Below are 25,205 nucleotides of genomic sequence, written 5' to 3' on the forward strand. Positions count from 1 at the left end.
TTTTCGAAGAACCAACTATTTATTTTGTCAATTTTTTGTATTGTTTCTTTTGTTTCAATTTCATTGATTTCAGCTCTGAGTTTAACTATTTCCTGTCTTCTACTACTTTTGATGCTGGTCTGTTCTTCTTTTTCTAGGGCTTTGAGCTGTAGTATTAAGTCGTTTATTTGTTGAGTTTTACTTCTTTTATGAAATGCGCTCCATGAAATAAATATCCCTCTAAGTACTGCTTTCATAGTGTCCCAGAGATTTTGATATGATGTTTCTTTGTTCTCATTTACCTCTAAGAATTTTTTAATTTCCTTCCTAATATCTTCTGTTATCCATTCACCATATAATAGCATATTGTTTAATCTCCAGATGTTGGAATAGTTTCTGTGTTTTACTCTTTCATTTATTTCTAACTTCAATTCATTATGATCTGATAGAATACAAGGCAGTGTCTCTATCTTCTTGTATTTGCTAACATTAGCTTTGTGGCATAATATACGGTCTATTTTAGAGAAGGATCCATGTGCTGCTGAGAAGAAAGTGTATTCACTCTTGGTTGGATGGTATATTCTATAAATGTCTGTTAAGTCTAAATTATTGATTGTGTTATTGAGATCTATGGTTTCTTTGTTCAATTTTTGTTTGGAAGATCTGTCCAGTGGTGAGAGAGGCGTGTTAAAATCACCTAGTATTATTGTGTTATGGTCTATTTGGTTTCTGAAATTGAGAAGGATTTGTTAGACATACATGGATGAGCCACTGTTAGGCGCATAGATGTTTATGATTGTTATATCTTGCTGATTTATGCTTCCCTTAAGCAGTATGAAATGACCTTCTTTATCCCTTCTGACTAACTTTGGCTTGAAGTCCACATTATCGGAAATGAGGATGGATACTCCAGCTTTTTTGCTGAGTCCATGTGCATGGTATGTTTTTCCCCATCCTTTCACCTTTAGTCTATGAGTATCTTTTTCTATGAGGTGAGTCTCTTGTAGGCAACATATTGTTGGATCCTTCTTTTTAATCCAATCTGCCAGTCTATGTCTTTTGATTGATGAATTCAGGCCATTAACATTCAGGGTTATTATTGAGATATGATTTGGTTTCCCAGTCATATGGTTCATTTTTAAATTTTATTTATTTATTTATTTGACACAACTTGGTTCCTCCTTTATTTGACAATTCCTTTAGGATAATTCCTCCCTTTGCTGATTTGCTTCTTTGTTTTTCATCTCTTCCTCATGGAATATTTTGCTGAGAATGTTCTGTAATGCTGGCTTTCTGTTTGTAAATTCTTTTAGCTTTTGTTTATCTTGGAAGGATTTTATTTCATCGTCAAATTTGAAGGTAAGTTTGCTGGGTATAAGATTCTTGGTTGGCATCCATTTTCTTTCAGGGCTTGAAAAATGTTGTTCCAGGCCCTTCTAGCTTTTAGGGTCTGGATTGAAAAGTCTGCTGATATCCGTATTGGTTTCCCCCTGAATGTAATTTGGTTCTTTTCTCTCACAGCCTTTAAAATTCTGTCTTCATTTTGTATGTTAGGTACTTTCATTATAATGTGCCTTGGTGTGGGTCTGTTGTAATTTTGTATATTTGGAATCCTATAAGCCTCTTGAACTTGATTTTCCATTTCATTCTTCAGATTTGGGAAATTTTCTGATATTATTTCATTGAATAGATTGTTCATTCCTTTGGTTTGTTTCTCTAAGCCTTCCTCAATCCCAATAATTCTTACACTTGGCCTTTTCATGATATCCCATAGTTCTTGTAGATTCTGTTAATGATTTCTTACCATCTTTTCTGTTTGTTCAACTTTGTTTTCAAGGTTAAATATTTTGTCTTCAATGTCTGAGGTTCTGTCTTCCAGGTGTTCTATCCTACTGGATATGCTTTCTATGGAGTTCTTAATTTGGTTTATTGTTTCCTTCATTTCAAGGATTTCTGTTTGGTTTTTTTTTCAATATCTCTAACTCTTTATTGAAATGATCTTTTGCTTCCCGTATTTGCTCTTTTAACTGTCGATTGGTGCGATCATTCAATGCCTGCATTTGCTCTTTCATCTCATCATTCAGTGCGTGCATTTGCTCTTTCATCTCATCATTTAGTGTGTGCATTTGCTCTTTCATCTCCTCGTTTGCTTCCCTGATCATTTTAATTATATACATTCTGAACTCCTTTTCTGTCATTTCTTCTGCCATGCTGTCGTTGCGTTTTATTGATGTAACATCTAGATTTGTTTGCGGCATTTTCTTTCCTTGTTTTCTCATATTATTCAGGTATCAGTGGACCGCTGAGATATTGCAGATTTCCTCTATTGACTTACAATGTCCTTGAAGATGTCTATATATATCCCCTCTTAGCCTTCAGTAGGCTGAAGTCTTGGAGGAAGTTGATAATGCGGTGCTCCACAAGGAAGCTGCCTCTCTAGGGGTGGTGGCCTTCAGGTGGGGTATATTCCCTGCTAGTGGGCAGAGGTGCCTCCACTTGTTGACCAGTGGTCGTCTAAAGGGGAAGTAGGCTGCGGGCTGAGGCAAGGCCTTTTTGGGCCTGTGTCTCTGGTTTTACCGTCCTTGTGGTGAAACCTCACCCGGCAGGGAAGACTCACCCAGTGGGGAGGTCTCTCTGGTCAGTTCCCCTCCTAGAGGTTCCCCTCAATTTACAGCTACCGCCTGGGCTGGGCTGCCTTCCTCTGCAAAGTTCCCAGGGGTCCAGCCCTACCTCCTGGGCCTGGGAGCCTCACCCTTCGCAGATGAATCTCCTTAGGCTGCCCCTCCTCAGAGAATCTGCCCCCAGGCCTGGAACCTTCGCTCCGCCCTAAGTGTGTCTCTGTGCAGCTCTTCCACCAAGAAGCCTCCTAGATCCTGGGACCCTGCTCTGCACCTAATCACCTGGCTATGCGGCCCCTCCTCTGAGCAGCCACCTGGGGGCCCGTACAATTGCTCTGTGTCCCAGAGACCCGCCACACGCCTCTTCCTCCAGACAGCCACCCAGTATTCCGGTGCGGTCACTAGGAGTCCAAGCAACTTACTGTGTGCCTCCTCCTCCCACCAACCGCCCGTAGCCCTGGGCAATCACTCCGAGTCCAAGTGACCCTCCCTGTTCCTCCTCCTCCTCCAGGTAACCCCCCGGGTGTTCAGGAGCGGTCGCTCTGAGTGGCTCTGAATCCACGTAACCCTCTGCACACCTCCTCTGGGCAGCCGCCTGGCCCTCTGGTGCGGCCTCTCGAGACCAAGCGATCCACCACGCTCCTCCTCCAGGCAGCCCCCCTGTGTTCAGGAGTGGTCGCTTTAAGTCCAAACAACTCACCACTCGCCTTCTCCTCTGAGCAGCTGCCTGGAGCTCTAATGCAGTCACTGCGAGTCCAAATGACCTGCTGCGCTCCTCCTCCTCCTCCTCCTACTCCTCCGGGCAGGCCCCGGTGTTCAGAAGTGGTCTGAGTCCAAACAGCTCGCTGCACCGCTTCTCCTCTGGCAACCGCCTGTAGCTCTGGTGTAGTCACTCCGAATCCAAGCGGCCACACTCCTCCTCCTCCTCCTCAGGGCAGGAGTGTTCAGAAGTGGTCGCTCTGAGTCCAAACAGCTCTCCTTGCCGCTCCTCCCCTGGGCAGCCGCCGGAGCCCCAGTGGTTGCTCCGAGTCCCAGCACTGTGCTGAGCGGCCTCCTCTCCGACACTCCCAGTTGTCTGAGTTCACTGCTCCAGCAGGCGAAGGGGCGTCTTGCCAGCAGCTCTAGTTCACAAAGTTCCCTGCGTTCCGGGACTACCGCCTCATCCGGGACGCCTCCCCAATGGGAAAGACTCACCCGGCTGCTTTGAGTTGATCCCAAGTCTCTCAATATCTCCTCTTTTGACTCCTGAGTCCTGAAGCAACATGAAATGCAGCCACCCTCTAGGCCGCCATCTTGAAAAACCCCTAATTATTTATAAATAATGTTAAACAATTAATAATTGCTCAATTCAATGGAATTGAATCCTTCCAGCACATACACACAAAATGCCTGTACTCCCAAAGGAAGTATGGGCAACACAAGAGAAATAAAAATAAAACACACAGATTTATTTTCTTTCTTATGTAGAATATTTTGTTCTCTATTGCTTTACACGATTATCTCCCAGTGATGTCTGCCTATCTCATATGCCTTCTTCTACTTTTCAAATTCTAATTATCAGATTGAATAACTCGGCCATATTATGTGGGTTTATATGTTAGTGTTGTGTTAACATGAAATCGTTCTAGGAATCGCAAGTGTGTTTTCTCTTTTTCCTTTTTTTTTTTTTTTTTTTGATGTCATGTTGTTACCAGGGATTGAACTCAGGGTGCTTAACCACTGAGCTACATGCCCAGCCCCTTTTTCTATTTTTAATTTTTGAGACATGGTCTTGCTACGTTACTTAGGGCCTCGCTAAGTTGCTGAGGTTGGCTTTCAACTTGTAATCCTCTTGCCTTGGCCTCCCGAGTCACTGGAATCATAGGAATCACCTCACCCAGCAGCGATTATGTTCTCTAAAAACCACTCGTATATGTACTGGACATACAGTGATGAAACAATTAAAATCAAGTGTTCTGGGAAACCTGACTCAAGGACTCCCATAGAGTCTTTCTTAGAGGGAATGCCACCAACTTTATAGTACAGTCCCAGCTACAAATCCAGTGGTGAGACGTCAGCCCAGGTCAGAACAGAAAATGGAGGCTATGCCTTAAAAATCAGCCATGTAGGCTTGGGGGCATTGAAGTGAGTAAGGGGGAATACTGTACACATTTTAATTCATACTGTGCAAGTGATCAATGACTTAAACAAAGAACTGGAAGGAATGAGCTCTGTATGCTTTTTATATCCCAGAGAGGGAATGTGCACAGTGGAGAAAGCATTGGACCAGCAGTCAGGAGAGCCAGGTGTTAGTTATGGCTTAATCACTGTTGCTGCAAGATCTTTACAAGCTTTTTAAACCCCTCCAAGCCTCAGTTTCATCACATGCAAAATTAAGAGTTCAGAAAAGTCAGGGCTGGCAAATGTGTGTCCAGATGCTGCCACTCAACTCCTCGTGAGGACAGCCTCTGCAATGTCACATTGTTCTCAGGTGTGGTTTCACAATATTTCTGCACACAGCTTGCCACACAATCCCTGCTGATGCATTGAGACTGGCATTTAAAATGAAAATGCTGTGCCATTCTGTGTCCAAGATCACACACCTCAAGCAAGTGTGAGTGAGTCTTTGGCTTGATAAGATACCCTCAGATAAAAATGTGTGTTCACTAATAAATCAGCCTCTAGCATCTAGGACAAGATCTAGTGCATAGAAGTTTCTCAACAAATATTCATAAAATAGATAGTGGCTGAACTTGAGAGCTTGATTAAGCATTTTACATACATTACCTTTTTATTTTCATAATGTTTTTATGAGGCATGTACTTCTTTTGTCTTCATTTTATTAATAAGAAAAAAAACAAAACCTATAGGTGTTAAGAAATAGACATAATGTACACATAATTCATGTATATATATGTATGTACATGTGCTGCTACATATGTAAGTTAAAATATATATTTGAATAAAGTGATCTACAGGTTTGGGGTTCAGATATCGTTCTCTGAATGTATGGTGATATTCTTGACCAGAATGACTGCAAGTCCTTACAATGAAGGACTTGAGCCCCAAACTACCATGTCTCATTAACCAAAAGAAAGAGAAAGAATAAAATATTCAAGGTTACTTGGCTGTAAACAACAGAAATTTGACTCTGGCTAGCATAAGTTAAATAAAATTTTTTTTAATTAAAAGTCTACTGGAGAGCTTACAAAAGAAGTATAGAGCCCAGCTAATTTCAAGGATTCCCATAGATAGTTCTTTCAGAGTTTTACCTTGGGAATAATTCAGAATCTCTATACTCAAATTCTTAGGGAAGGAATTTAGTCATATAGCAACCTGAGGTCAGAATAAGAAGGGGCATCCCTTATGATGATGTAAAAAGGAGGAAGACTGCTTCCCCACAGGAAAAGTTAGGTTCCTCAAAGAAGGAAAACATAAAAGGTTTTTTAAAGCAATGTCCAAGTCTTCTGATTACAGTTGAAAATTCCTGAGGCTCCATTTCTGCCCCCATTAGACAGCGATCTTTTAAACAGATGCAAATGGAGCCTGCTTTAGTTTGAATCATCAGAGAAGCAGAGTTCAAGATGAAGTTAAATATACAAGAATTTTATTGGAGAAAATGCCTGTGAAAGAAAATGGCAAGGGCACCGAGAGAGGCTGGAGAGCTGTCAGTCAGGGGAGAAAGTCTGACATGGTGGGAGGGAAAGAAGGAGGGCTGTGGGGGAGCATTTGAGGTTGCCATGCTCTAAGGAAGGTTCAGGAAGGCCAGCAGGGAATCCTCCAACCCAAGTCCAGTCTTCCAGTAACAGGCCTGCAAGAGTGTCCTTACCAGGTCCACTCACTGACTGGAAGCAGCCATGGGAGACATGGCCCCAGGACAAACCCAGGGAAGGATTCCAGAAAGCGAGTGGAGACACTTGGTCACTTACATGTGTAGTTGGAGTTTTGTGAGGCACATTCTCAAGGTAACCACAGGTGTCCCCAGGACATCAGTAAACTTTCCTGTTCTTAATACTCCCAATGACTTATCAGAATTGGTTGTAGAGCAAGGGTCAAATATATACCACTGTGAGACACAGATGGGGTAAATTTGGATACGTGATAGTTCAACATATTTGATGTTAAGTACTCCACCTCAGGCAGCTTGCTCCGAGTCTGACCTGAACTTTGCAATCTAGATTTAAAGTAAGACACAATATATCCATAATTCAATAATCACCACAATCACCAATTCAATAATTGCAAATCTATGTCATTTAAGAGTTCCTCCAATTCCTAAGTGGAGCAAAGAAAGAGCTGAAAACAGAAACATCTGAAGAATCTAGTTCACATATTTTTAAACTTAGAATTTTGAGAAAATTAGACAAACTGACTTGGTTGAATGATTCAACTTTCTAGGGGCATAATAATAATATATTATAATATCACATAATAATATATAATATATAATAATATATATACTATCACATAATATAACGTGTATGTATTAGCATCAATTACTCTTCTAGGCAGTTTAAATATATTTCAACTCATTTAATCTTTGCAGCAAAAACATGATGTGAAACTATTATAATCCCCATTATTGTCTGTGGAAAATCAGGTTCAAAGAGGTCAAGCAACTTGCCCAGGTTTCTGTAGGAAGTAAGTTCTGCAGTCAGATTAAACCTGTATACTCTATTTTCAGAATCCTGCTCTCTACTGCTCCCCTATGCTGCTCCTGTACTTTTCTGACAGTGCTATTTGGTTAGTAATGTTTGAACAAAATGCATGGAGATCATCAGAACATGGCATGAATCCTATCAGAGTCACAGAAAGAACGAGTTTAGGCTCAGAATTTGTGAATTTACCCAAGAACCACAATGTCAACAATATAATCATGCTGAAGATAGGGTTTCTCAAATTGTAGATCACTAATGGAAATTACAATCAATATTTTAAAAACCAAAATAAAGAATTATAGATAATAGAGATAAATGGCATGCACGTATGTGCATGTAGGCCTATGTGTATTGGATTCAGAAATGATGCCTTTTTTTTTTTTTGTTATAGATGAACACAGTACATTTATTTTATTTATTTTTATGTGGTGTTGAGAATCGAACCCAGTGCCTCACATATGCCAGTTGAGCGCTCTACCACTGAGCCACAACCCCAGCCCCAGAAATGAGGTCCTCTTAAAAATTTTTATTGGTCCTTTATAGTTATATATAACATTAACATTCATTTTCACATAATTTTAAAAAGTTGGAATATAATTTGCTCTCATTCAGTCTGCCATATTTCCCCTTTTCCTCGCCTCCTCCCTGCCCCTGTACCTTTACCTCTACTCTACTGATCTTTCAGAAATGATTTCTCAACTGAGGGTTGAGCTAAATGAAAAAAAATTTCTGAAAGTTTCCATTTCAGGAGCCACTAAATCCTTCCAATAGGAAGGTTAGCTCTTCTGCTTGTTTGCGGTCATTAGCAATTACCCTAGCTTAGACAACCAGCATGCTCTAGGTGGGAAAGCTTGGGCTTCATCTGAAACAGACAGATTATACTAAAGTGAGGCTGCCACTTAGCTTGCTTAAGAGAAGGAAATAGAATAGGATATGGAGTCTTAGAAATTAATCCTTGGGAAATCCCAGGAGGATGAAGACCATTGGTTATTTAATCAGCCATCTTGTCCTCTACCAACACAACTGAAAGAGTGCTGCTCACTAAAGCACTTGACACTGGGAAAAGCAGCTTAAAGTACCGAGGTTTCAGATAGTTCCCACTCTTTCATCTGACGTTCCTTTTTCTGCCTGCTTAGTGCACTAGCCTGACATTTTTCTTTGTTCTTATGGGCATATATCTAGCTTCCTCCCACAGATCTCTTACATGGCAAGAATGGTACAGGCTCTAAACGTTATTCTTCCCCCACAGATGTCAAAAACGCATGAGCATGCAGTGCGTGCTGGGCTGTGGGTGGCAAAGAGGAAAGCGCTAAGGAAGGCAATCCTAGAGATACCAATTTCTTTGATACAATTATACAATGATTTCAATATTCCAAAGATACCATAATCATAAGAGATGCCTCCTAGCCCTTGGCCACATGCTATTCGGTGCCTGCGACTGCCAAAGCTCCATAGGGAGTGTGGCAGAGTCGTGGCCTTTGCACTCCAGGAACTTGCATCTGAGTGGAAGGCAAGGCAAACAGGTGTGATAATAAGAGGGTCTTCATTCCACAAGCGGCAAGTGACTTTCAAAACATTTTCTAAATGCAAATTACATTTTATTTATAATACACAAAAATAAATGCTATGAGCTCATAAAACATTTAATTATTTGTATTTCCTTCAAATGTTTTGATACATAGATTTTAAATAAAACTTTTGAATAATTTATGGTTAGTCCTTTCGATTGAAGGTGGCAAATGTTAAGCAAATGAAGAATAATGATAAAATCTTAATAACATTTTCCATGGGGACAAAAAAAAAAAGAGAGAGAATAAATAGTAGTGGGAATACAACCCTGCAATGGTTTTTCCTAGAAGAATCACATGGTGCATTTGCTGAGCTTTAGGAATGAAAACAGAGGAGTCTTCTTTGATTTTACCCCATGGTTCGAACCAAAGCCTCAATTGCACAATATTCTTTAGCTTTTTAGAAATACTATAAAGCCTGAAGTCCTGTGCATTTGTGTCTATTTTAAGTATATGTGTTAGAGAAAAATCACTATCTTCAAAAATGATGATTTATGAAATTTGAATAGTCTTCTTGCATAGATTTCCGTCTCACGAGAATCTCATAGAGTAAGCTAGACAATCTCTAGCTTACAGTGAGAAACTTACTAAAGTTTTCTTGGCCAGTTCTTAAAGATGTGATATCAAGATTATATGAATTTAAGTTTAATCATCTTTCCAGGAGGAATGTATAAATTTATGGTTTAGTATTACAATGTAGGTATGCTATTATTCAGCAATAAGCTTTTTCAGAACTTCAGAAATGCAGTTTGAATCTTCAAAGAAATGCAATATGAAGACAATATTATATTCTAACTCTGGATTTGTAATTTTTCTACAGTTAGCACTCAAAAACCAGATGCATCACCTTCTAAAACCACTATACTATCCTCAACATCAATAACATCTTCAAGCTACATCTCTCCACAAGGTATGATTTCTATGTGTCTGAGTGGAATATTGTCCTGCTTGACCCTTCCTCAGCAATGAAATCCTACCAATCTTGATTCTCCAAGCAGAGCTCTTGCAAAATGAGAGAACTTATTTTCACTTGCAGCATGACACCTAACAAACCGTAGCTGTTTTCCTTAAATGTGGGTGGAGGGAGGATCATGAAGATTGGCACACATTAACCAAAGGTGAATTGTCTTTTTTCTTTTTTATTAAAATAATAGGCACTGAGGATGAAAAATATGCAAACTCTTCATCAACCAGTTCCTCTTATTCCAGTGAGTAACACACACATCTCTATTCAGGGCAGTAGATATGCAGAATGTTGGAATGTGCGCAATTCAGGGGAAGGGATTCGATGATGACATTTTTTTCTCAACTTTATTGAACTTCAGCTGCCTGCTTTGAGAATTTACCACAGGTATGATCTTAGTTAGTAGACCTTGGCAATTTTTTTCTTACTTTGTGCTAAGAAGTTACCATCAAGGAGCAAAGATGACTTTATGGAACTTGTTTCAGACGAGTCAAAATTCAATAGGAAGAGATCCCCATACAAAGCAGTTGTGGCCAGATCATCATGTTGTGTGCCTTGGATATACTCCAGATTCATTTTCCAATTAAATATTTTAAATAAATAAATAAATAATCCCCAAAGTGGATTTTTCACCTTAACAGAACTTTGTGTTAAAAAAGACCTTTAAGACACATTCCATTTTAGTTAAAACATATGTATGTTATAGAACATATAAATGTATGCTAGGACTGAATACAGAATACTTAATAATTTCCTCAGCAATTAAGCATAAGATGAATATACAAGAAGCTGGAATCATAAAAGTTATCTTAGGTTTGAGTAAAGCCACTTCATTAAGTAAGCTAGCATAGAAATTACAGAGCTGCTGATTCACAGTCTCTTTCTTTGGGGAAGCAATAATGACCTCTCTTAAAGCCTAGTGAGAAATCAAAAGAATGTACTTAAAACAAATATTTAATTCTGACAGTGGAAGTGTAAACCACCCTACAATAGAACTATTCTCACCCCTTGATAAATATATGAGGATCCCATACATAAGTAGATGGGAAGACCTAACTAAAAAGGAGTTTAGCTCCCATCTCTCTTGTTGTGTTCCTTTGACAGCATGTTTCATTTCAACCCTGTTCTCTTAAGGTGAGAAATGGCTGTCAGAAAAGGAGGCAGATAACTTTGTAAAATCAAAACTACTCTTAAAAACACAACAGGAAAAACACACCCTAAGTCACCTTAGCAACATCATGCCCCCAAACAAACACACACAGGCACCTCTCTTGAATCATGTCTTGCAGTTTTTAAGAATCACACCCAATGTGATATCTACTTGTGTTATTTTATGCCTTTGCTAGTTTCAGGACAATATTATAGAAAGGGTACATGTGGGTTTTTTTAGTAAGACTAGAGCAGTCCCAAGTGAAATAGATTTTTTTTTTCCCCAAGTAACTTTGTTACAAAGTACTTAGGAATACAATGAGTGAATGCGATTTTAACTATAATCTATAGGACATCTTCTGCCTCTCCAATCTTCCATCTCTTTATTCCCTCAGTCACCAGGAAGACAGGGGATCATCTCTCTTAGGTTTAGAAGTTTGTTTCAGAAGGGCTACAAGACTGACATCAAGTGGATGTGTCAGTAATGACAACTGGAGCAAAACTCAGGAAGCAGATAAATTCTCTTTATCTGAAATATAGTATTTTTAACAGAATGAAGTTTAAAGGAGAAATCATGCGTGCTTTTGCTCAGTTAGCAACTTATCTATGTGAAATCCAGAAGCTACTCTAATTCACAATGTCTCTAACACTTTTCAGGTATTATTTTGCCAGTGGTTATTGCTTTGATTGTTATAACACTTTCAGTATTTGTTGTGGTGGGTTTGTATCGAATGTGCTGGAAGACAGACCCAGGTAGGTACAGTGCTTTTTTTTTTATTTTGTTTGCCTTAAAGGATAATGAATTTATAATTGCATAGTCTAAACTTGAACTTAGATTCAAGGAGAGAGAAGTCATATAGATTAAAGTATTGTTTGACCACAAAGATAGAGGGAAAGAGGCAGAAAAACCCATTGAATGCCAGTGACTTAAAGGAATGGAGATTAACCACTGTTGGTAGACATTAAATATAGAGAAATTCTGGATAATAAAATAGCCTCATTTTGTGGAGAGTCAAGGGAATGTGGTGGTAAAGGGGGCATAAAATAGCATATCTGGTCTATAGCAAGTTTTTATTTTTTCCATTTGAACATAATAGATAATAAAGGGAGGTCTTGCTAACTTTAGGAGACCAAAAGCTTAAGAATAGTGTTTTGTGATTTATGCATTACTAGAGACTTAGCCTCTCCTTCCAGTGAAGGTATCTACCTCAATTGTGTTTTATTTCCTATTTAAATAAATTTTCTATTTTAGAATAGATTTAACTTACAGATAACTTGCAAAGATGAGGAGTCCCCATATATCATACATCTAACTTCCCCTATTATTATGTCCATAAAGTATATTTGTCACAATTAACCAATATTCAGAAATTATTTTCAACTAAATTCTTACTGAATTTATATTTCTTTCCATTTTTATTCCATTATTTTTCTGTTCCAAGGACTTTGGTTCTCTCTCTCTCTTTTTTTTTTTTTTTCTTTTCTTCAACATCTGCTAACTTCCCACTGGCTCCCAAGGCTCAGCTGTCCCCTACGTCACCCTAACTCCATCAATCTTCCCATTCCAGACTCTTCCTCTGATGATATGCAGTGTTATGCATCTATGCCACATCCACACTATCCCTTGTACTGGAATGTCCACCTACCTCTTCTCTTTTATGATCTAGCTCCAATTTGTCCTATAGTGTCCAGTTCAAATGTAAAGTTACTTGTATTTTATAGCATACCACCATAGAATGAATTGTCCCTTTAATTTTAGTTCTACAATGTTGATGATATCAATCATCATATAATGGCATAGTTACTTTCTTACATTCCTCCTCTCCTGAGAGTCAGACAATCCCTCTAAGTCAGAAACCACATTGTCCACATTGCACTATAGTATATAAGACCCTTATTACATGCTTTCGAGTTAAATTTTTGAATGTCCAGTAAAATAGAATCTTGCCTTTCCCCACCTTGATTCAAAATGTTTCACGAACAAAATTCTATCCAAGTCCCAGGAACTATTAAAATGTAAAAAAGCACTAGTTTTTATAAAGTATATAAGCTGCACTATTCTTTGTTCACTTCGTGGACAGTGTGCCCCCAGGACACTAATGAATGCCGTACAGGCCAGCCACCAAGTGTGTGTCTCACAGGCTGTTGGTGCATGAACATGAAAGCACAGGAAAGTTAGGAGACCAAGATTCAAGACTGCAATGTTCATTTCAATTCTTGGTGAAAAATAAGAAAACAAATCAATGTCTTGTCATTTGGGAGTGAGTGCATAAACTTAATAATGCTTGAAATATGTTTTCTTACAGTTTTCAGAGAGGAGATAGCATTTTTATAAATAAACTTAATTTTTCTAAGTTTTTTAACCACCAATACCCATTTTTATAATAAATCTGCCTGAATTTGAAGGTTGTGGGTGTAACTCATATGAGATAGGTAAAAATTAGTATGCTAACTCCTTTGGTAAAAATATCCTATATTAAAAAATTGTTTGAATAGGACAATTTCAAAATATGTATTTGAAAAGTGGAAGTTTTCTATTAAAGAGAACTCTGTAGATATATAAAATTCTCACCATTATGAAGAGATATTCTGAAGACATATGATTTCTCTGAAACGAAGTTTGGCAATTATAAAATTAGCCAAGTCTGTTTGGTTACTGTTAACTTTGTTTTCCAAACAGAATTTACAGCATTGTTATCATTAAATTAGCACCATTAAACACCCGCAGTTAATCGCTTTTCAAGTATGTGGGTGAGACTTCATTAAGTTCAGAAAAGTAAACTACTCCACTCTCTGGAAGACAACATGAATCAGAGATTTCAGCTTGAAATTAAATTTATCTGGATAATGTTGACAGTGGCTAAGCTTTAACCCAAGTAAGCAGGTGGATATGCAGAAACAGTTGACGTGCATCTATCTGTCAGTGAACCCATCATTACAGTTCTCCAAGAAAAAAATATTAGAATAGGCATACAAAAATCATCAACTCATTTTGAAATGGGCTATGAGATCACAGGTGATATTGTCTATGACACAGGGGTTTAAAAATGCTGTTAGAGCCTTTCTGATGGAAAGAAGAGCAGGTTAGATGGCACTGGTGAGGAGCATACAGCGCCACAGATTAGATGGCAGGGATTAAGAATTATGATTAGGTGTCGTAGACAAAATGTTAAAGGAAGTTAAAGTCTTTGTAAAGACACAATGGTCGAAATGGACATCATTATATTAAAAAAGCATATCCCAATGATAAGAACTGAATTAGATCTAAAAGGAAGTCCAAGAGACAGGAGGTAAGTAGAAAGAAATACGATCAGGAGCATGACAAAGAAGATTTAAATAGTCATATTAAATAGCCCAATGCAAGTGTTGACCAACACCTACTCCAGAAAGGGGCGTCCTTATGCAGAAGGGCTCATTCTGAATTCTCGCTCTGAACCCAAGGTGTTTCCTCCCAGACACTAATGAAGCAGCTTGGCAGAGTGTGCAAAAAATCCATTGCTGTTAGTAATCCTGATGACATTTTGCTGGGCACTTTAGAAAGATTAAATGAGTGGTGCTAAGATGCAATTAGAAACAATACCTATATTGTATCGCACCATGAATATAGTGATTTGTGTCCCAGGAATGAGCAGTATATAAAGGAAAGTAGAAAATTCAATTCTCTGGTATAAAAAGGTAATTGAGGAGAAGTTTCTCAAATATAGCACAATGAACAGAATTGTCTAGAGTGGGATGTACAAAAATGGACAGTATTTCTCAAAGTAATGTGAAACTATAATATCAAAATTAGTCCAGAACTAAGTTTACTGTAGTGAATCTAATTAGGTCAACCCCAGGAGTGTCAGAATGAGTATAAACCATACTCAAGCAACAAAAGAAATTAAAAACTGGCTTCAGAAAGAGAGTTTGAGCAAAAAGCTAGGGGTCTGAGGCTTCTGGTAGCCAAGCTCCTTGCAACTCTAATAACACCTGTCTCCTCTCCTAGGCACACCGGAAAATGGGAATGATCAGTAAGTAAGGCCACATTACTATATTTTTTTTTTTCCTTAGAAGCTCTGATCCTACCATTTGCTTAAGGAAAATGCCTGATCCTCTACTTATGTAAGGCCCCCAAAAAGGAAACCCCAACTCTGTCCCATGGATGGACGGCAACCCCAATCAACCGCAGGAGGCGTCACTTGATGCAAACCGCAAGAGGTGTTTATTCCAGCGCGCTGGGACCCAACTCCAGGAGTCGAGTCCCTAGCAGAAAATCTTGTAGGTTTATAAAGGCAGAAACCACACATCGGGAGGGGTCACACATGAAAGGGGGAAAAGGGGGAACAAAGCTGCCAGGAAATTTCAAAGGGGGTCTGGGTTTGCTGACAACATGTTTCACAATGTTTTACAACAGGGTGTAGATTCTGGTCAATAGTTTCTGGTAATCCTACTGTTTGAGCACTATCTGGCTATCAGGCTCAATTTACTCTTTTACTCTCTGTTTGGGGCTGTTTCCTGGAACAGCTTTAAGGGCTTTGTTCCCATTACTGGGAGGGAAACCTTAGGGAGTTGAGATAAAAAAGACAGCTTAAAAAAATGTCCATTCTTTCACTTACATTTTTTGTGTTATTTTCTTTAAAAAACAAAAAATAGAGCACCATATATCAAGTACAGGATTTAAGTATTTGTCAGAGCTCTATTGAACAGAGAAAATCCAAAAACTAAAAAAGAAGATTGTTCTTAAGTATGGATAAAGTGGACAAAGGAGAAATAAAAAAAGACAAAAAAAGAGAAGAATGAATATTACCATGAGGGAATGAAGCATAGAAAACATACATAGAGTTTTAAAATAGTTTTCCCAGGGAAGTTCTCTGCCTCTTTATCCCAGTTAGGGACAAATTGTGATTACACCTTGAGCCATCTTAGAGTGACTTCCCCTCAGCAGTAGATGATTATTCTACTTTGGCTCCATTAATGGAGCAAACAAAGCCATTGTCAGCAATCCAGGCAACTGTTAACAACCCAGGTGCTACAAAGAGACACTATGAATTGTTATCATGTTGAAAACAAATTCTGTGGTTTTCTTTGTTGACCTGCATCTGTAGCCTGCATTTATGTAAGTGGTTTTATGTTTCATCGGGTGTGTACACTGCAAATAATATCCCTTGGTCCCTTACCCATCTGAATTAAAAGTGGAGCTTCTTCAGCTGTCTGGAGAAGGAACTAAGGTTTGAAACTTCTTGGAATCTGGGGAGCAATAAGTGGGAACTCTTGGTTGAAATAGGCAGTTCAGGCTATACTGCAGTATCTCAGGACCTCATGACAAGGAACATCCCCCAAATTCAGCATCAGTCCAAAAGGTTTGGAAACATTTCTGCATTCTGTGTCTTTCCTCTCATATTCAGAACTGGAAACATGTGCAATGTGAGAGTGCTCCATGTCATCCATATTGAGGTGTAATTGAGGTGATAAGCACCACTGTAACAGAGTGATGGGGATTTACCAGCTTGAGCCCAGAACTGGACAGTACTAAAAAGAGTGCATGAGTATTTGTATGTGAAAAAACAGTTTTGCTGTAGAACTGCATAATGAGGTATCAATGTGCGTGTCTTTTCTTCCTCTTGTATGTGTCACATTTACTTCCTTGCGTAGATATACAATGCTCATGACTGTGGTACTAACTTAGTGTTTTCTATTTCAAATAGACCTCAGTCTGATAAAGAAAGTGTGAAGCTGCTCACTGTTAAGACAATTTCTAATGAGTCTGGTAAGTTCCCAGTCAGATGAAAAAAATGGTTATTTTGAAATCTAACTATAACTTTGAATTTTGTTCATGTGAAACAAAGAACATAACTTCTTTAGAAATAGTCAATTAATAACTCTCAATAAATATAAATTTCTTGTAGGAAGGAAAGATATGCCCTAGAAATATCATTTTCATAAGATTGTTGAGACTATCTGGACATTAGAGCTTGCTTTTTATAAATGGCCATCTATTGAATGGGTGGTGACTGGACATACTTCCTGTTCTACAGGAATAGTAAAAGGAATATTAAGTTTACTAGTAGTTTTGTTATTATAACTGTTGTTTTATTTTTGGTAATGGCTGCCTGTAGTCAATTGGAAACAACATAAATTAATCAATTAAAATGTAAATCATATTCCATATCATTATATATAATTTTAATTGAGCTTCCAAATAAAGACAAAGCACAATTTCTCATTGATAAAAATCAGCTTCCTTTTGTAATTTCTTAGTTACATATATTTGATTTGAAATACAGCAGTCTTTCAAAATATAGATAAGATTCATGTGTTAAATTTTTACCGAGAACAATTAAAAAATGAGGTGCTAGTTAACTCTTAAAAATAAAAAAGCACAAATTTCTTTTTGTTTTGAGTAGACCAGATATTAAAAAACTGAAAGCACAAAACAGATAAAGTAAAAGCAGTTTTATAAGTCTTACAAAATAATCCATGTAGCTCTAACTTAAACATCAAGTTATATTAATACATTTACCATATTTAGTCCTTCAAATTTTATCTCTAACAAATAGTTACAGAATACATGTTATATTAAGTGAGAGTTACAGAATGGTAAACTGCATTGTAAATATTTCTTGTAGTTAAAAACAATTTGGTAAAACAAAAAGCTAACAGTATTGTCCCAAATCAAGAGCAAGATAGCAAAGTCTGAATGTAGTTCCAATTTCACGCAGGGCATTCAAACCAGAACAAAGGACACCAGGCAAACAGAGGACTTAAAAAGCCAGAGCCCCGGAGCTTCCACAGATATGCCCAACCCCTCAAGAGAGCCATTTTCTTTTAAGAGAGACCTTTTTCATTGCTGTATCTATTCTACTCTTTGATACTCACATTTCCTTTATCTCTTTCCTATTCTCTCTCTCAGGAGTAGTCCCATGTAATGGTGCAAAGGAGTAAAATTTATCCAACAGAATAGTTGGAAGTCACTCTCACCTTTCTTTAAGGCCCAGAGACAATGCTACATAAGTTAGCTCCCACTTTCATAGTCCATGCAGCTTTTCATGGAACAGGTCCTGGTGAGATAGTTAAGTTGACCCTTGACCCTCTGAACTTCCTTTTCTTCCTAAAAATGTAGTCAGGTTACAGGTCTAAGGAGAAAGTATCAACATGGAAATAATAAGATGCATTCTTTAGTTCTTTTAAACAAGTACAATTTAGGTATCATACTGCCTTCAACAAAATAAACTCTCAAAGATCAATCCAATTAATTACCATAGGAAATAGCTGGTAAGAGGTCAAAACTGAAATTAGTGATTCAGAGCAGATTTCAATCGCCCAGAATTGATGACTTAGAACACAATGATCTCTAAAAGGTCCTTGGACTATCATAATTTTTATTACAACTTATCACTACCAAGACTTAAAGATCTTTAAACATTCCCAGGTAAATCTCTTTACACTGTTTTTCAAAACCTTTTCACATGTTTTCTTGATAAAATTATGCTCACCACACTTAACAGAAGTTACTTATTAAAATAATTTTTACTTATCTCAGCCCAATAATGACATTTTTTCTAAAATAGAAATGGAACAAAAATTCTGAAATGACTTGGTTTAAGTTCATGAGGTTAGCCCAATTTTTCTGCTATCACCTACATAAACATCTTTTTAAAATACAGAAAATAATTTGATGAATAAATATCTAATCTGGAATCAATCAGAATTGATGATTATTGTAAGGGATCCCATGGAAACCACACTGGACACGGGAAATCACATAAGGGAGTTTATTAAGCAGAGTGTCTCTCTGCAGGGTAAGAGAGAAAATGAGAGGAAAAGAAAGGGAACGAGAAAGGGCGCATGCAAGAAAGAGTGTGAAAGCCAGGAGGATAGAGAAAGTGAGGAGGAGAGAGAGAAAGATGAGGAAAGATGGCGAGGTAGCTACAGTAAAGCAGTTGAATTCCACAGAGCTAACAGGGGACCAATAACAGAGAAGGATACTTGCAAGCTGACTGATGAACCAATAGCTAGCTAGGATGTTCACAGATTGACAGTAGTTGGGAGGCAGGGAAAATGGCTGCACCGGAAAGGTCAGGGGGAGCAGCTTTGTAGATTACAATTATTATAATTTATAATATTTGTTTCAAGGTCTAAGAAATAAAGTGTTAATGTGCATAAGTGGGTAGCTCTTTGAAATGTGAACTTCAGTGGCCATAATAATTCTTTGGAACCCTCATTTATTCAATATAGAAACTCTGGACTTTACCTCAACGTGAACTGTGTCATTTTAGAGGCCAAAAAACAATATTTCCAAGGAAACCGACCTCTGCTGCAACCCACTCTCAGGGAAAATGCTAGTGGATGCTAAATTTTCTGGGTTTCTAGAAGCCTCCATGAACAACAACTTCTAGTCTAACTAGAAGTCATACTTTCTGCTTCCTTTAAATATATTCTCTTTCAAGCAGCATTTTCTACTGAAAATGTAGCCTATACATGTTGAAATTCAGAGTTTTCTTAACTATGAAAGTCAGAATAACCTACAAGAATAATAAGAACATGCTTTCAGAAGAATCTGGGCACTAAATGTGGCAGATCAAGGGATCCATTATGGGAACACATATGATTCCACTTGGCTTTAGTGAGAAATGTTGCCAAGTTAAACATCACCATGGTTGATTTCAAAATAAATGTGTGACATGATGCATTTTAAACATGATTCTCATGCCACATCTCAGAGAGTTAATATACATTATTTCACTTTTAATATGTGAGGCTTTAAGAATTATCAAGAAAAGTGCTTGAACTAATCAGAGAATACATAACTACACAAAAGAAAGAAAACACAATCATTGAATTTGTTATTAAAAACTAGGTCCTTGTCCCCTATGCCAATCCAATAATGAGGTCACGGTTTGGGGAAAAAGGACAAAGAAGTTTTGTTGCTTTGCTAGTAAAGGAAAAGCACAGGGGACTCCTGTCCCAGAAACTTTGATTCTCCCCATCAAGGGGAACAGGAGGTTTTCTAAGAGGTGATGCAAAGGCTACATTCCATGTGTTCTCTGTCCTGAGTTATAATTCACTTGGGGAGATAGTCATTTCTTAGATCTTCTGGGGCCATCCCCAAGTCTGAATTACTTTTTGTTCCTGTGGTCTTGAAAATCAGGACAGGGTCCTTGTTTCCCCAATGTTAAAGATTAGACACCCATGAAACACTGAGGCAAGGGTAGAAAGCAAGTTTTATTTAAGGGATAGAAAAGAAACGAACTTCTCTGGAGAAGAGAAAGGAACCCAGAGCTAGTATCTGTGGGAGGGAGTGTTAGCACAAGAAAACCAAAATGGGTGCAAACTTCACAGGTCAGCACCGCCTTTATTCAGCAGTGAAGAGATGCATCTGGTGGACCCACTTTCCTGATAGAAAATGAGCCACTGGTCAAAAGGAGAAATCTGTGTTTATATATGTTACACAGAGAGGTGACTTAATTATTGACAGAGCATGTTGGTTTGGGCACTCAGGAAACAGGCTTGTGGGAATTCGAAATTTGTTTTTACTGGGCAATGTTTTCATTTGGGGAAGAATGGGGGCGACTAGGGTCAGCATCCAGTGCTTATCTCTTTCCCTTCAGGGTCCCATTGTACTGTCACTGGGAAAGGATATATTTGAGAAGGATCAATGCTTTGGTTTCCTCCCAGAGACTGCCATTCTAGGCTTGCTGGATATCTCCTTCCCAGGGAGTGTCTTGTCATTGGATGATGTTTGCTTCCTTCCTAGGGATTGTCCTGTTACTGGGAAAGAATGTATTGGGAAAGGATCAATGTTATCAATGTGTAGACTTCTTCACTCACTCTTCGTGAGCCACACTAGTTTGGGGCTTGTCATTTTTCATATCTTACAGGTGTCTCTTGCCCCTTTATAGATTTTAGGTTTCCTTTCTTCTCATGCCCCTCCTCCTCTTATCTTGCCTACATGACCAAAAGGCAGGAAAAGAACAGCCCAGGGGGTACTCATTAGCAACTTCTTGCACTGGGAGGAGTAAGTCCCTGGAGGTGTAGGTAACTTTGATAACAATTAGAGAGGAGGGGGAAGTGCTCAGGAGGTGTTAGCATTTTATTTCCTTTTCTTCGAATTAGCTCCCATCTTACCAATGTTATCATCTATCATCTAAACTGACCACTTGCCCTTTGTCACCGTCTCAGTGGGTGTGGCTCAAGGACAGATAATTCTGCCTAGGATGGGGAATAAAAATAATCCTCTTTCCCCAGAGATTAGGGAAGGGGAGATATTAGAGAAGAAAAGAGAGAAAGAAAGAGAAAGAAACATGTTCCTTTTAAAAAATAAGTCATGAGGGCCTAGCAGCAAGGGCTATATCCAAAGCATAAAATAGACCACTGTTATAAACTTAGTTTCAAAACATTACTTTATTTTGAACCAAGTGGAGCAAGGAAATGCAGATTGGAATGCATTATAATATTCCTCTGCTTAGAAAGCTCTGACAAATTCTTATTACCTGAGAGTAAGTTAAAGCCCTTAGCACATTGACAAGGTCCCCCATGATGTGCTCACTCTCTCTAGTTCAGTTTTTGAACTACTTAGTAATGTATGTTCTCCAAACTTCATTCACCCTCTTTCTTCATTGACTCCTAGCCCTTTTGCAGGAATGAGGAGACAGTCCCTTGCTCCCCTTTGGGATTCTCCCCTCCCATCCTGGCCATTATGGTAACCACACACTATCAATGTATCACCATCACACTAATGCCAATTAGCATATTATGGTAATTACCCATTGAACACACTTTTTAACTTTTTTGCTTATTTATTTTTAAAAATGTCTATTATAACAAGAAATGAACAAAAAAGTTGAAAATGGGTAAAGCATTCACAGATGTGTAAAGCCATATGAAGATTCATCTTCCATCTTTTTAACTCTTCACTGACTCCAGCTCCAGAATTCAAAACTTCCTTAACTGTCCCAGTTTTCAAGGTCTTTTCTTCCTAATTTTGCAAATTAACATGTTTTACTGACATACGATATTTTTTTGTGTTTTAAACTACCACTTAATATTTAACCACATTATACATAATTGAAAATAGAAGCAAAGAGAATACAAAAGAATCTTAAGTGATCCTTGATACAACCACTGTTGGCATTTGGTTATTTTTCTTTTCAACTATTTGTTCTCCAGTGTGTTTCACCTGCTGTACCAATGCATTGGTATTGTAACTGCTATTGAAATCATACTGTTATTGAAGCTTTTTCACATTGTCTACTCCTGATTAGAACTTGAAGGGAGATATTAAGAACTGTAATAATTTTCACGTGAATTGATTCACGTGACTTCTGGCAGATAGTGGAGGTTACATGAAAGCTCATTTTGTTTACATTTCATGCTTGTACTTCATAGCCATGGTTTCTAGCAGGTACTGTACCTTTTACAAACTAATAATAGTTAGCAAAAGGTTGTGAAGGGGGGCTGTGAGGGCATTAACACTGCACTAGCCTCTCTCAGAGCATAACGCCCAATTTGTTCTCCTCATAAGTCTCTGGCACTATTTATTACTGCCATGACCACGCATGTGACCAGTATCCACAAAATCTCCAGAAGACATTTTCTTAACCACTATCAGATAAAAACTGGAGCAAAATGAAGAAATTTATCATAAAATTTGGAGATATTCACCTATATTCCTTCTATGGAGTGTAGCTGACATCATTACTTGATTCTGCCTGAAGGATATGGACAATGTGAAATACATTAGTCACAAATTCAGTGGTATATAAAAAACATGTTTGGGGTTTCTCAGCTTCCCATCATCCTGGGTTAATATATTTATCACTGGTAGATGGTAGAATATCATTGCAATTTTGAGTAAGGTTGCCTCTACTCTCCTATATGTCACCAATGTGTTAGTGCTAGCCTATAAATTCATTTTCTCAAAACTCTTCAGTGAATTATTTAAACAGAAGGACCCTAGAATTTCTTCCTGATAAAATGGCACTTTGGATGTATGACATGGGTTTGCTCAGGCAAAACCAGCTCATACAATAAGCAAAAATCAATGAGACATTCCCCCAGGGTGTCTCTGTTGTTATGATCTCCCAATTGACACTTCCCTTCCCAGCAAGTTAGTTAGAACTACTCCTTTAGGGTGAAAATGGATGATGGTCAAAGAAAGCTCATAAATCTTGGTGAATAATTTCCAGGCAATTCCAAGAGGCAAATTGTGGCTCTAATGGTAAACTTGCAGGAGAATTGAACTTTCCTTGAAAAAACAAAACAAAACAAGAAAACAAGCCAAGAAACTCTATTTTCATCTTTATCACTCTTGGAGCACATAGATCAAAACCTATCTTCCATTTTTAGGTGAGCACTCTGCACAAGGAAAAACCAAGAACTGACAGCTGATAAATCCCCCTACGCCTGGGCAATAAATATGTAAGTTTCCTAATTCCATTCACTGTGTTACTCATTAATATCTGTTATCGTAACCCTGTTGTACCTTGGATTATTTTCAAAGACTTTTAAAACCTGAAAAGTTAATGGTTTGTGTCAGTGAAATCATCATTGTCTATTTGTTTCAAAACAAACTCTAAGAAAAGTTGCCAGAAAAATGAATGTCTTGATAGTTGTAGAAGATTTTTCCAATTTACCTACCTATCTATGGAAAAACACAATTCATTGTTCCTGCCTGTTGATAATATTTCCTTATAAATGCAGTCTGAGCCTACCTTAGTCAGTAAATAGACCCAAAGAGTAGCAGTTATACAAGGTTCTATAGCTTAAAGATGACCCACAGGACCCAAATGACAATGTTTGAAAATTTGCAGTTTATTGCAGGAAAAGGATTCAGAATAGAAGCTGTGTTAAAGATATGCATCACAGTCATAGGCTGGCTCAGAATCAGGGATGCACAGAAGCTGGGTAGAAGTCCAGATCTCTTCCCTCTCTAGGGACTGTACCAACCTGCACTTTCTCTCTCAATCCACAAATTATGAATTTGCACACAAAACACTTTGAACAAGGTGACCAAAAACACAGCCTGAGTTGAGGATTCTTATACCCAGCTGATCATGCAGACACATTGGGCATATTTTTGCTTTATAACCAGCTGAATGACAGAATCCTCCTAATGTTTCAACTAAACCAGATGCAAATGATCAATCTCACTATAATAATTGTTAATCAATGAACAACAGAACTCTTTCAAAACTGTGGTTACATGCAACGTTGTTACTTAGTATGCTGCATGCCTTGACTGGGATCCAGTGCAATGAAGATACTTTTCCTGTTTTAATAAAACAGCTCAGGTCAATTTCAGGTCTGCTCTGGAATTGCTCAATATGGGATTGTCTTAAATTTTCCTAGAAGCAGGTCAGGAGATTTTCTTCTGATGATAATTTAATTTTTAAAAGAAGCAATGATTACATGGTGTCACAATTAATGTTTGATGCTTTATAGAACCTAAAGAAGAATATATCCTTTGGAATAAACAATACACAAAATCAAAAGAACCACTACATACATGCCCATATCTGGCCTGACCACAATACTAGTCACTCTGGGTAAAGTGTGTGGAGTGAAGAATATCATTGATGTGTCCACTGCCTATTAGACTACCCACCTACTAATATGGTGTTATTACAGACACTTAGCAATTGCTGTTTAAAAATAGGTGCCTTCCATGGTTGGCTGAGAACAGCAGAATATAGAGATAGAGATTGCCATCCAAATGCACACATCACTATTGGAATTTCGTCCCTCTATAACCAGCAATTAGATGTAGATTAGAATGAGAGGAATCTGAGAGTTCTTATTGATTCTTTTATAATGGACATGTCCAGGTGCCAATTTTGAGAAGCCAGGTATTGAAACTCGTGGGCTGGCCCTCACTCATATAAGGGAAATGTCCTTGCAGACCAGCTATGATTTCTTCACAATCCTGTGACTAGTGAAGGGATGCCTTCTTGATTATCAATACTCAAAGTGTAGAAATTAATTGTCTATCTTGAAGGCAAACAAACTGTCCTCTGTTAAGCTGGAAAAGAAAAAGAAGGAAAATGTATACAGAAGCCAAGGCATAGAGTTGACCCAAAAAAAAATTTAACAAAAGGAATTATTGTCCCAGTCCCATTCATTTCCATTTTTTTGTACTTTAAAAAATATTCCTAAAAACTGAAAGCATTTCCTCTAAAATCAGGGACAAAACAAGAACATCCACTCTCACTACTCCTATTCAATATAGTTTTTGAAACTCTAGCCCAGAATAATCAGGCAAGAAAAGAAAAATTAAAGGAATACCAATAGGAAAGAAAGTCAGATTATCCCTGAT

The 25,205-nt window shown here is 38.0% G+C and overlaps 1 protein-coding gene across 1 annotated transcript in view; it reads left to right on the top strand.

Annotated features, from left to right (window-relative positions):
* EMCN (endomucin) overlaps window positions 1-25,205 on the top strand; it is a 163,404-nt gene that overhangs the window by 122,195 nt on the left and 16,004 nt on the right. The window contains exons 6-11 of the mRNA XM_079153853.1: window positions 9,623-9,712; window positions 9,957-10,010; window positions 11,573-11,668; window positions 14,901-14,925; window positions 16,600-16,661; window positions 23,240-23,311. Of these exons, the coding sequence (XP_079009979.1) occupies window positions 9,623-9,712; window positions 9,957-10,010; window positions 11,573-11,668; window positions 14,901-14,925; window positions 16,600-16,661; window positions 23,240-23,274 (362 nt within the window). The 3' untranslated portion in view covers window positions 23,275-23,311. The remainder of the gene's footprint in view (window positions 1-9,622; window positions 9,713-9,956; window positions 10,011-11,572; window positions 11,669-14,900; window positions 14,926-16,599; window positions 16,662-23,239; window positions 23,312-25,205) is intronic.

Source organism: Sciurus vulgaris (genome assembly GCF_902686455.1).
Source record: "Sciurus vulgaris genome assembly, chromosome: 9".
Classification (NCBI taxonomy): domain Eukaryota; kingdom Metazoa; phylum Chordata; class Mammalia; order Rodentia; family Sciuridae; genus Sciurus; species Sciurus vulgaris.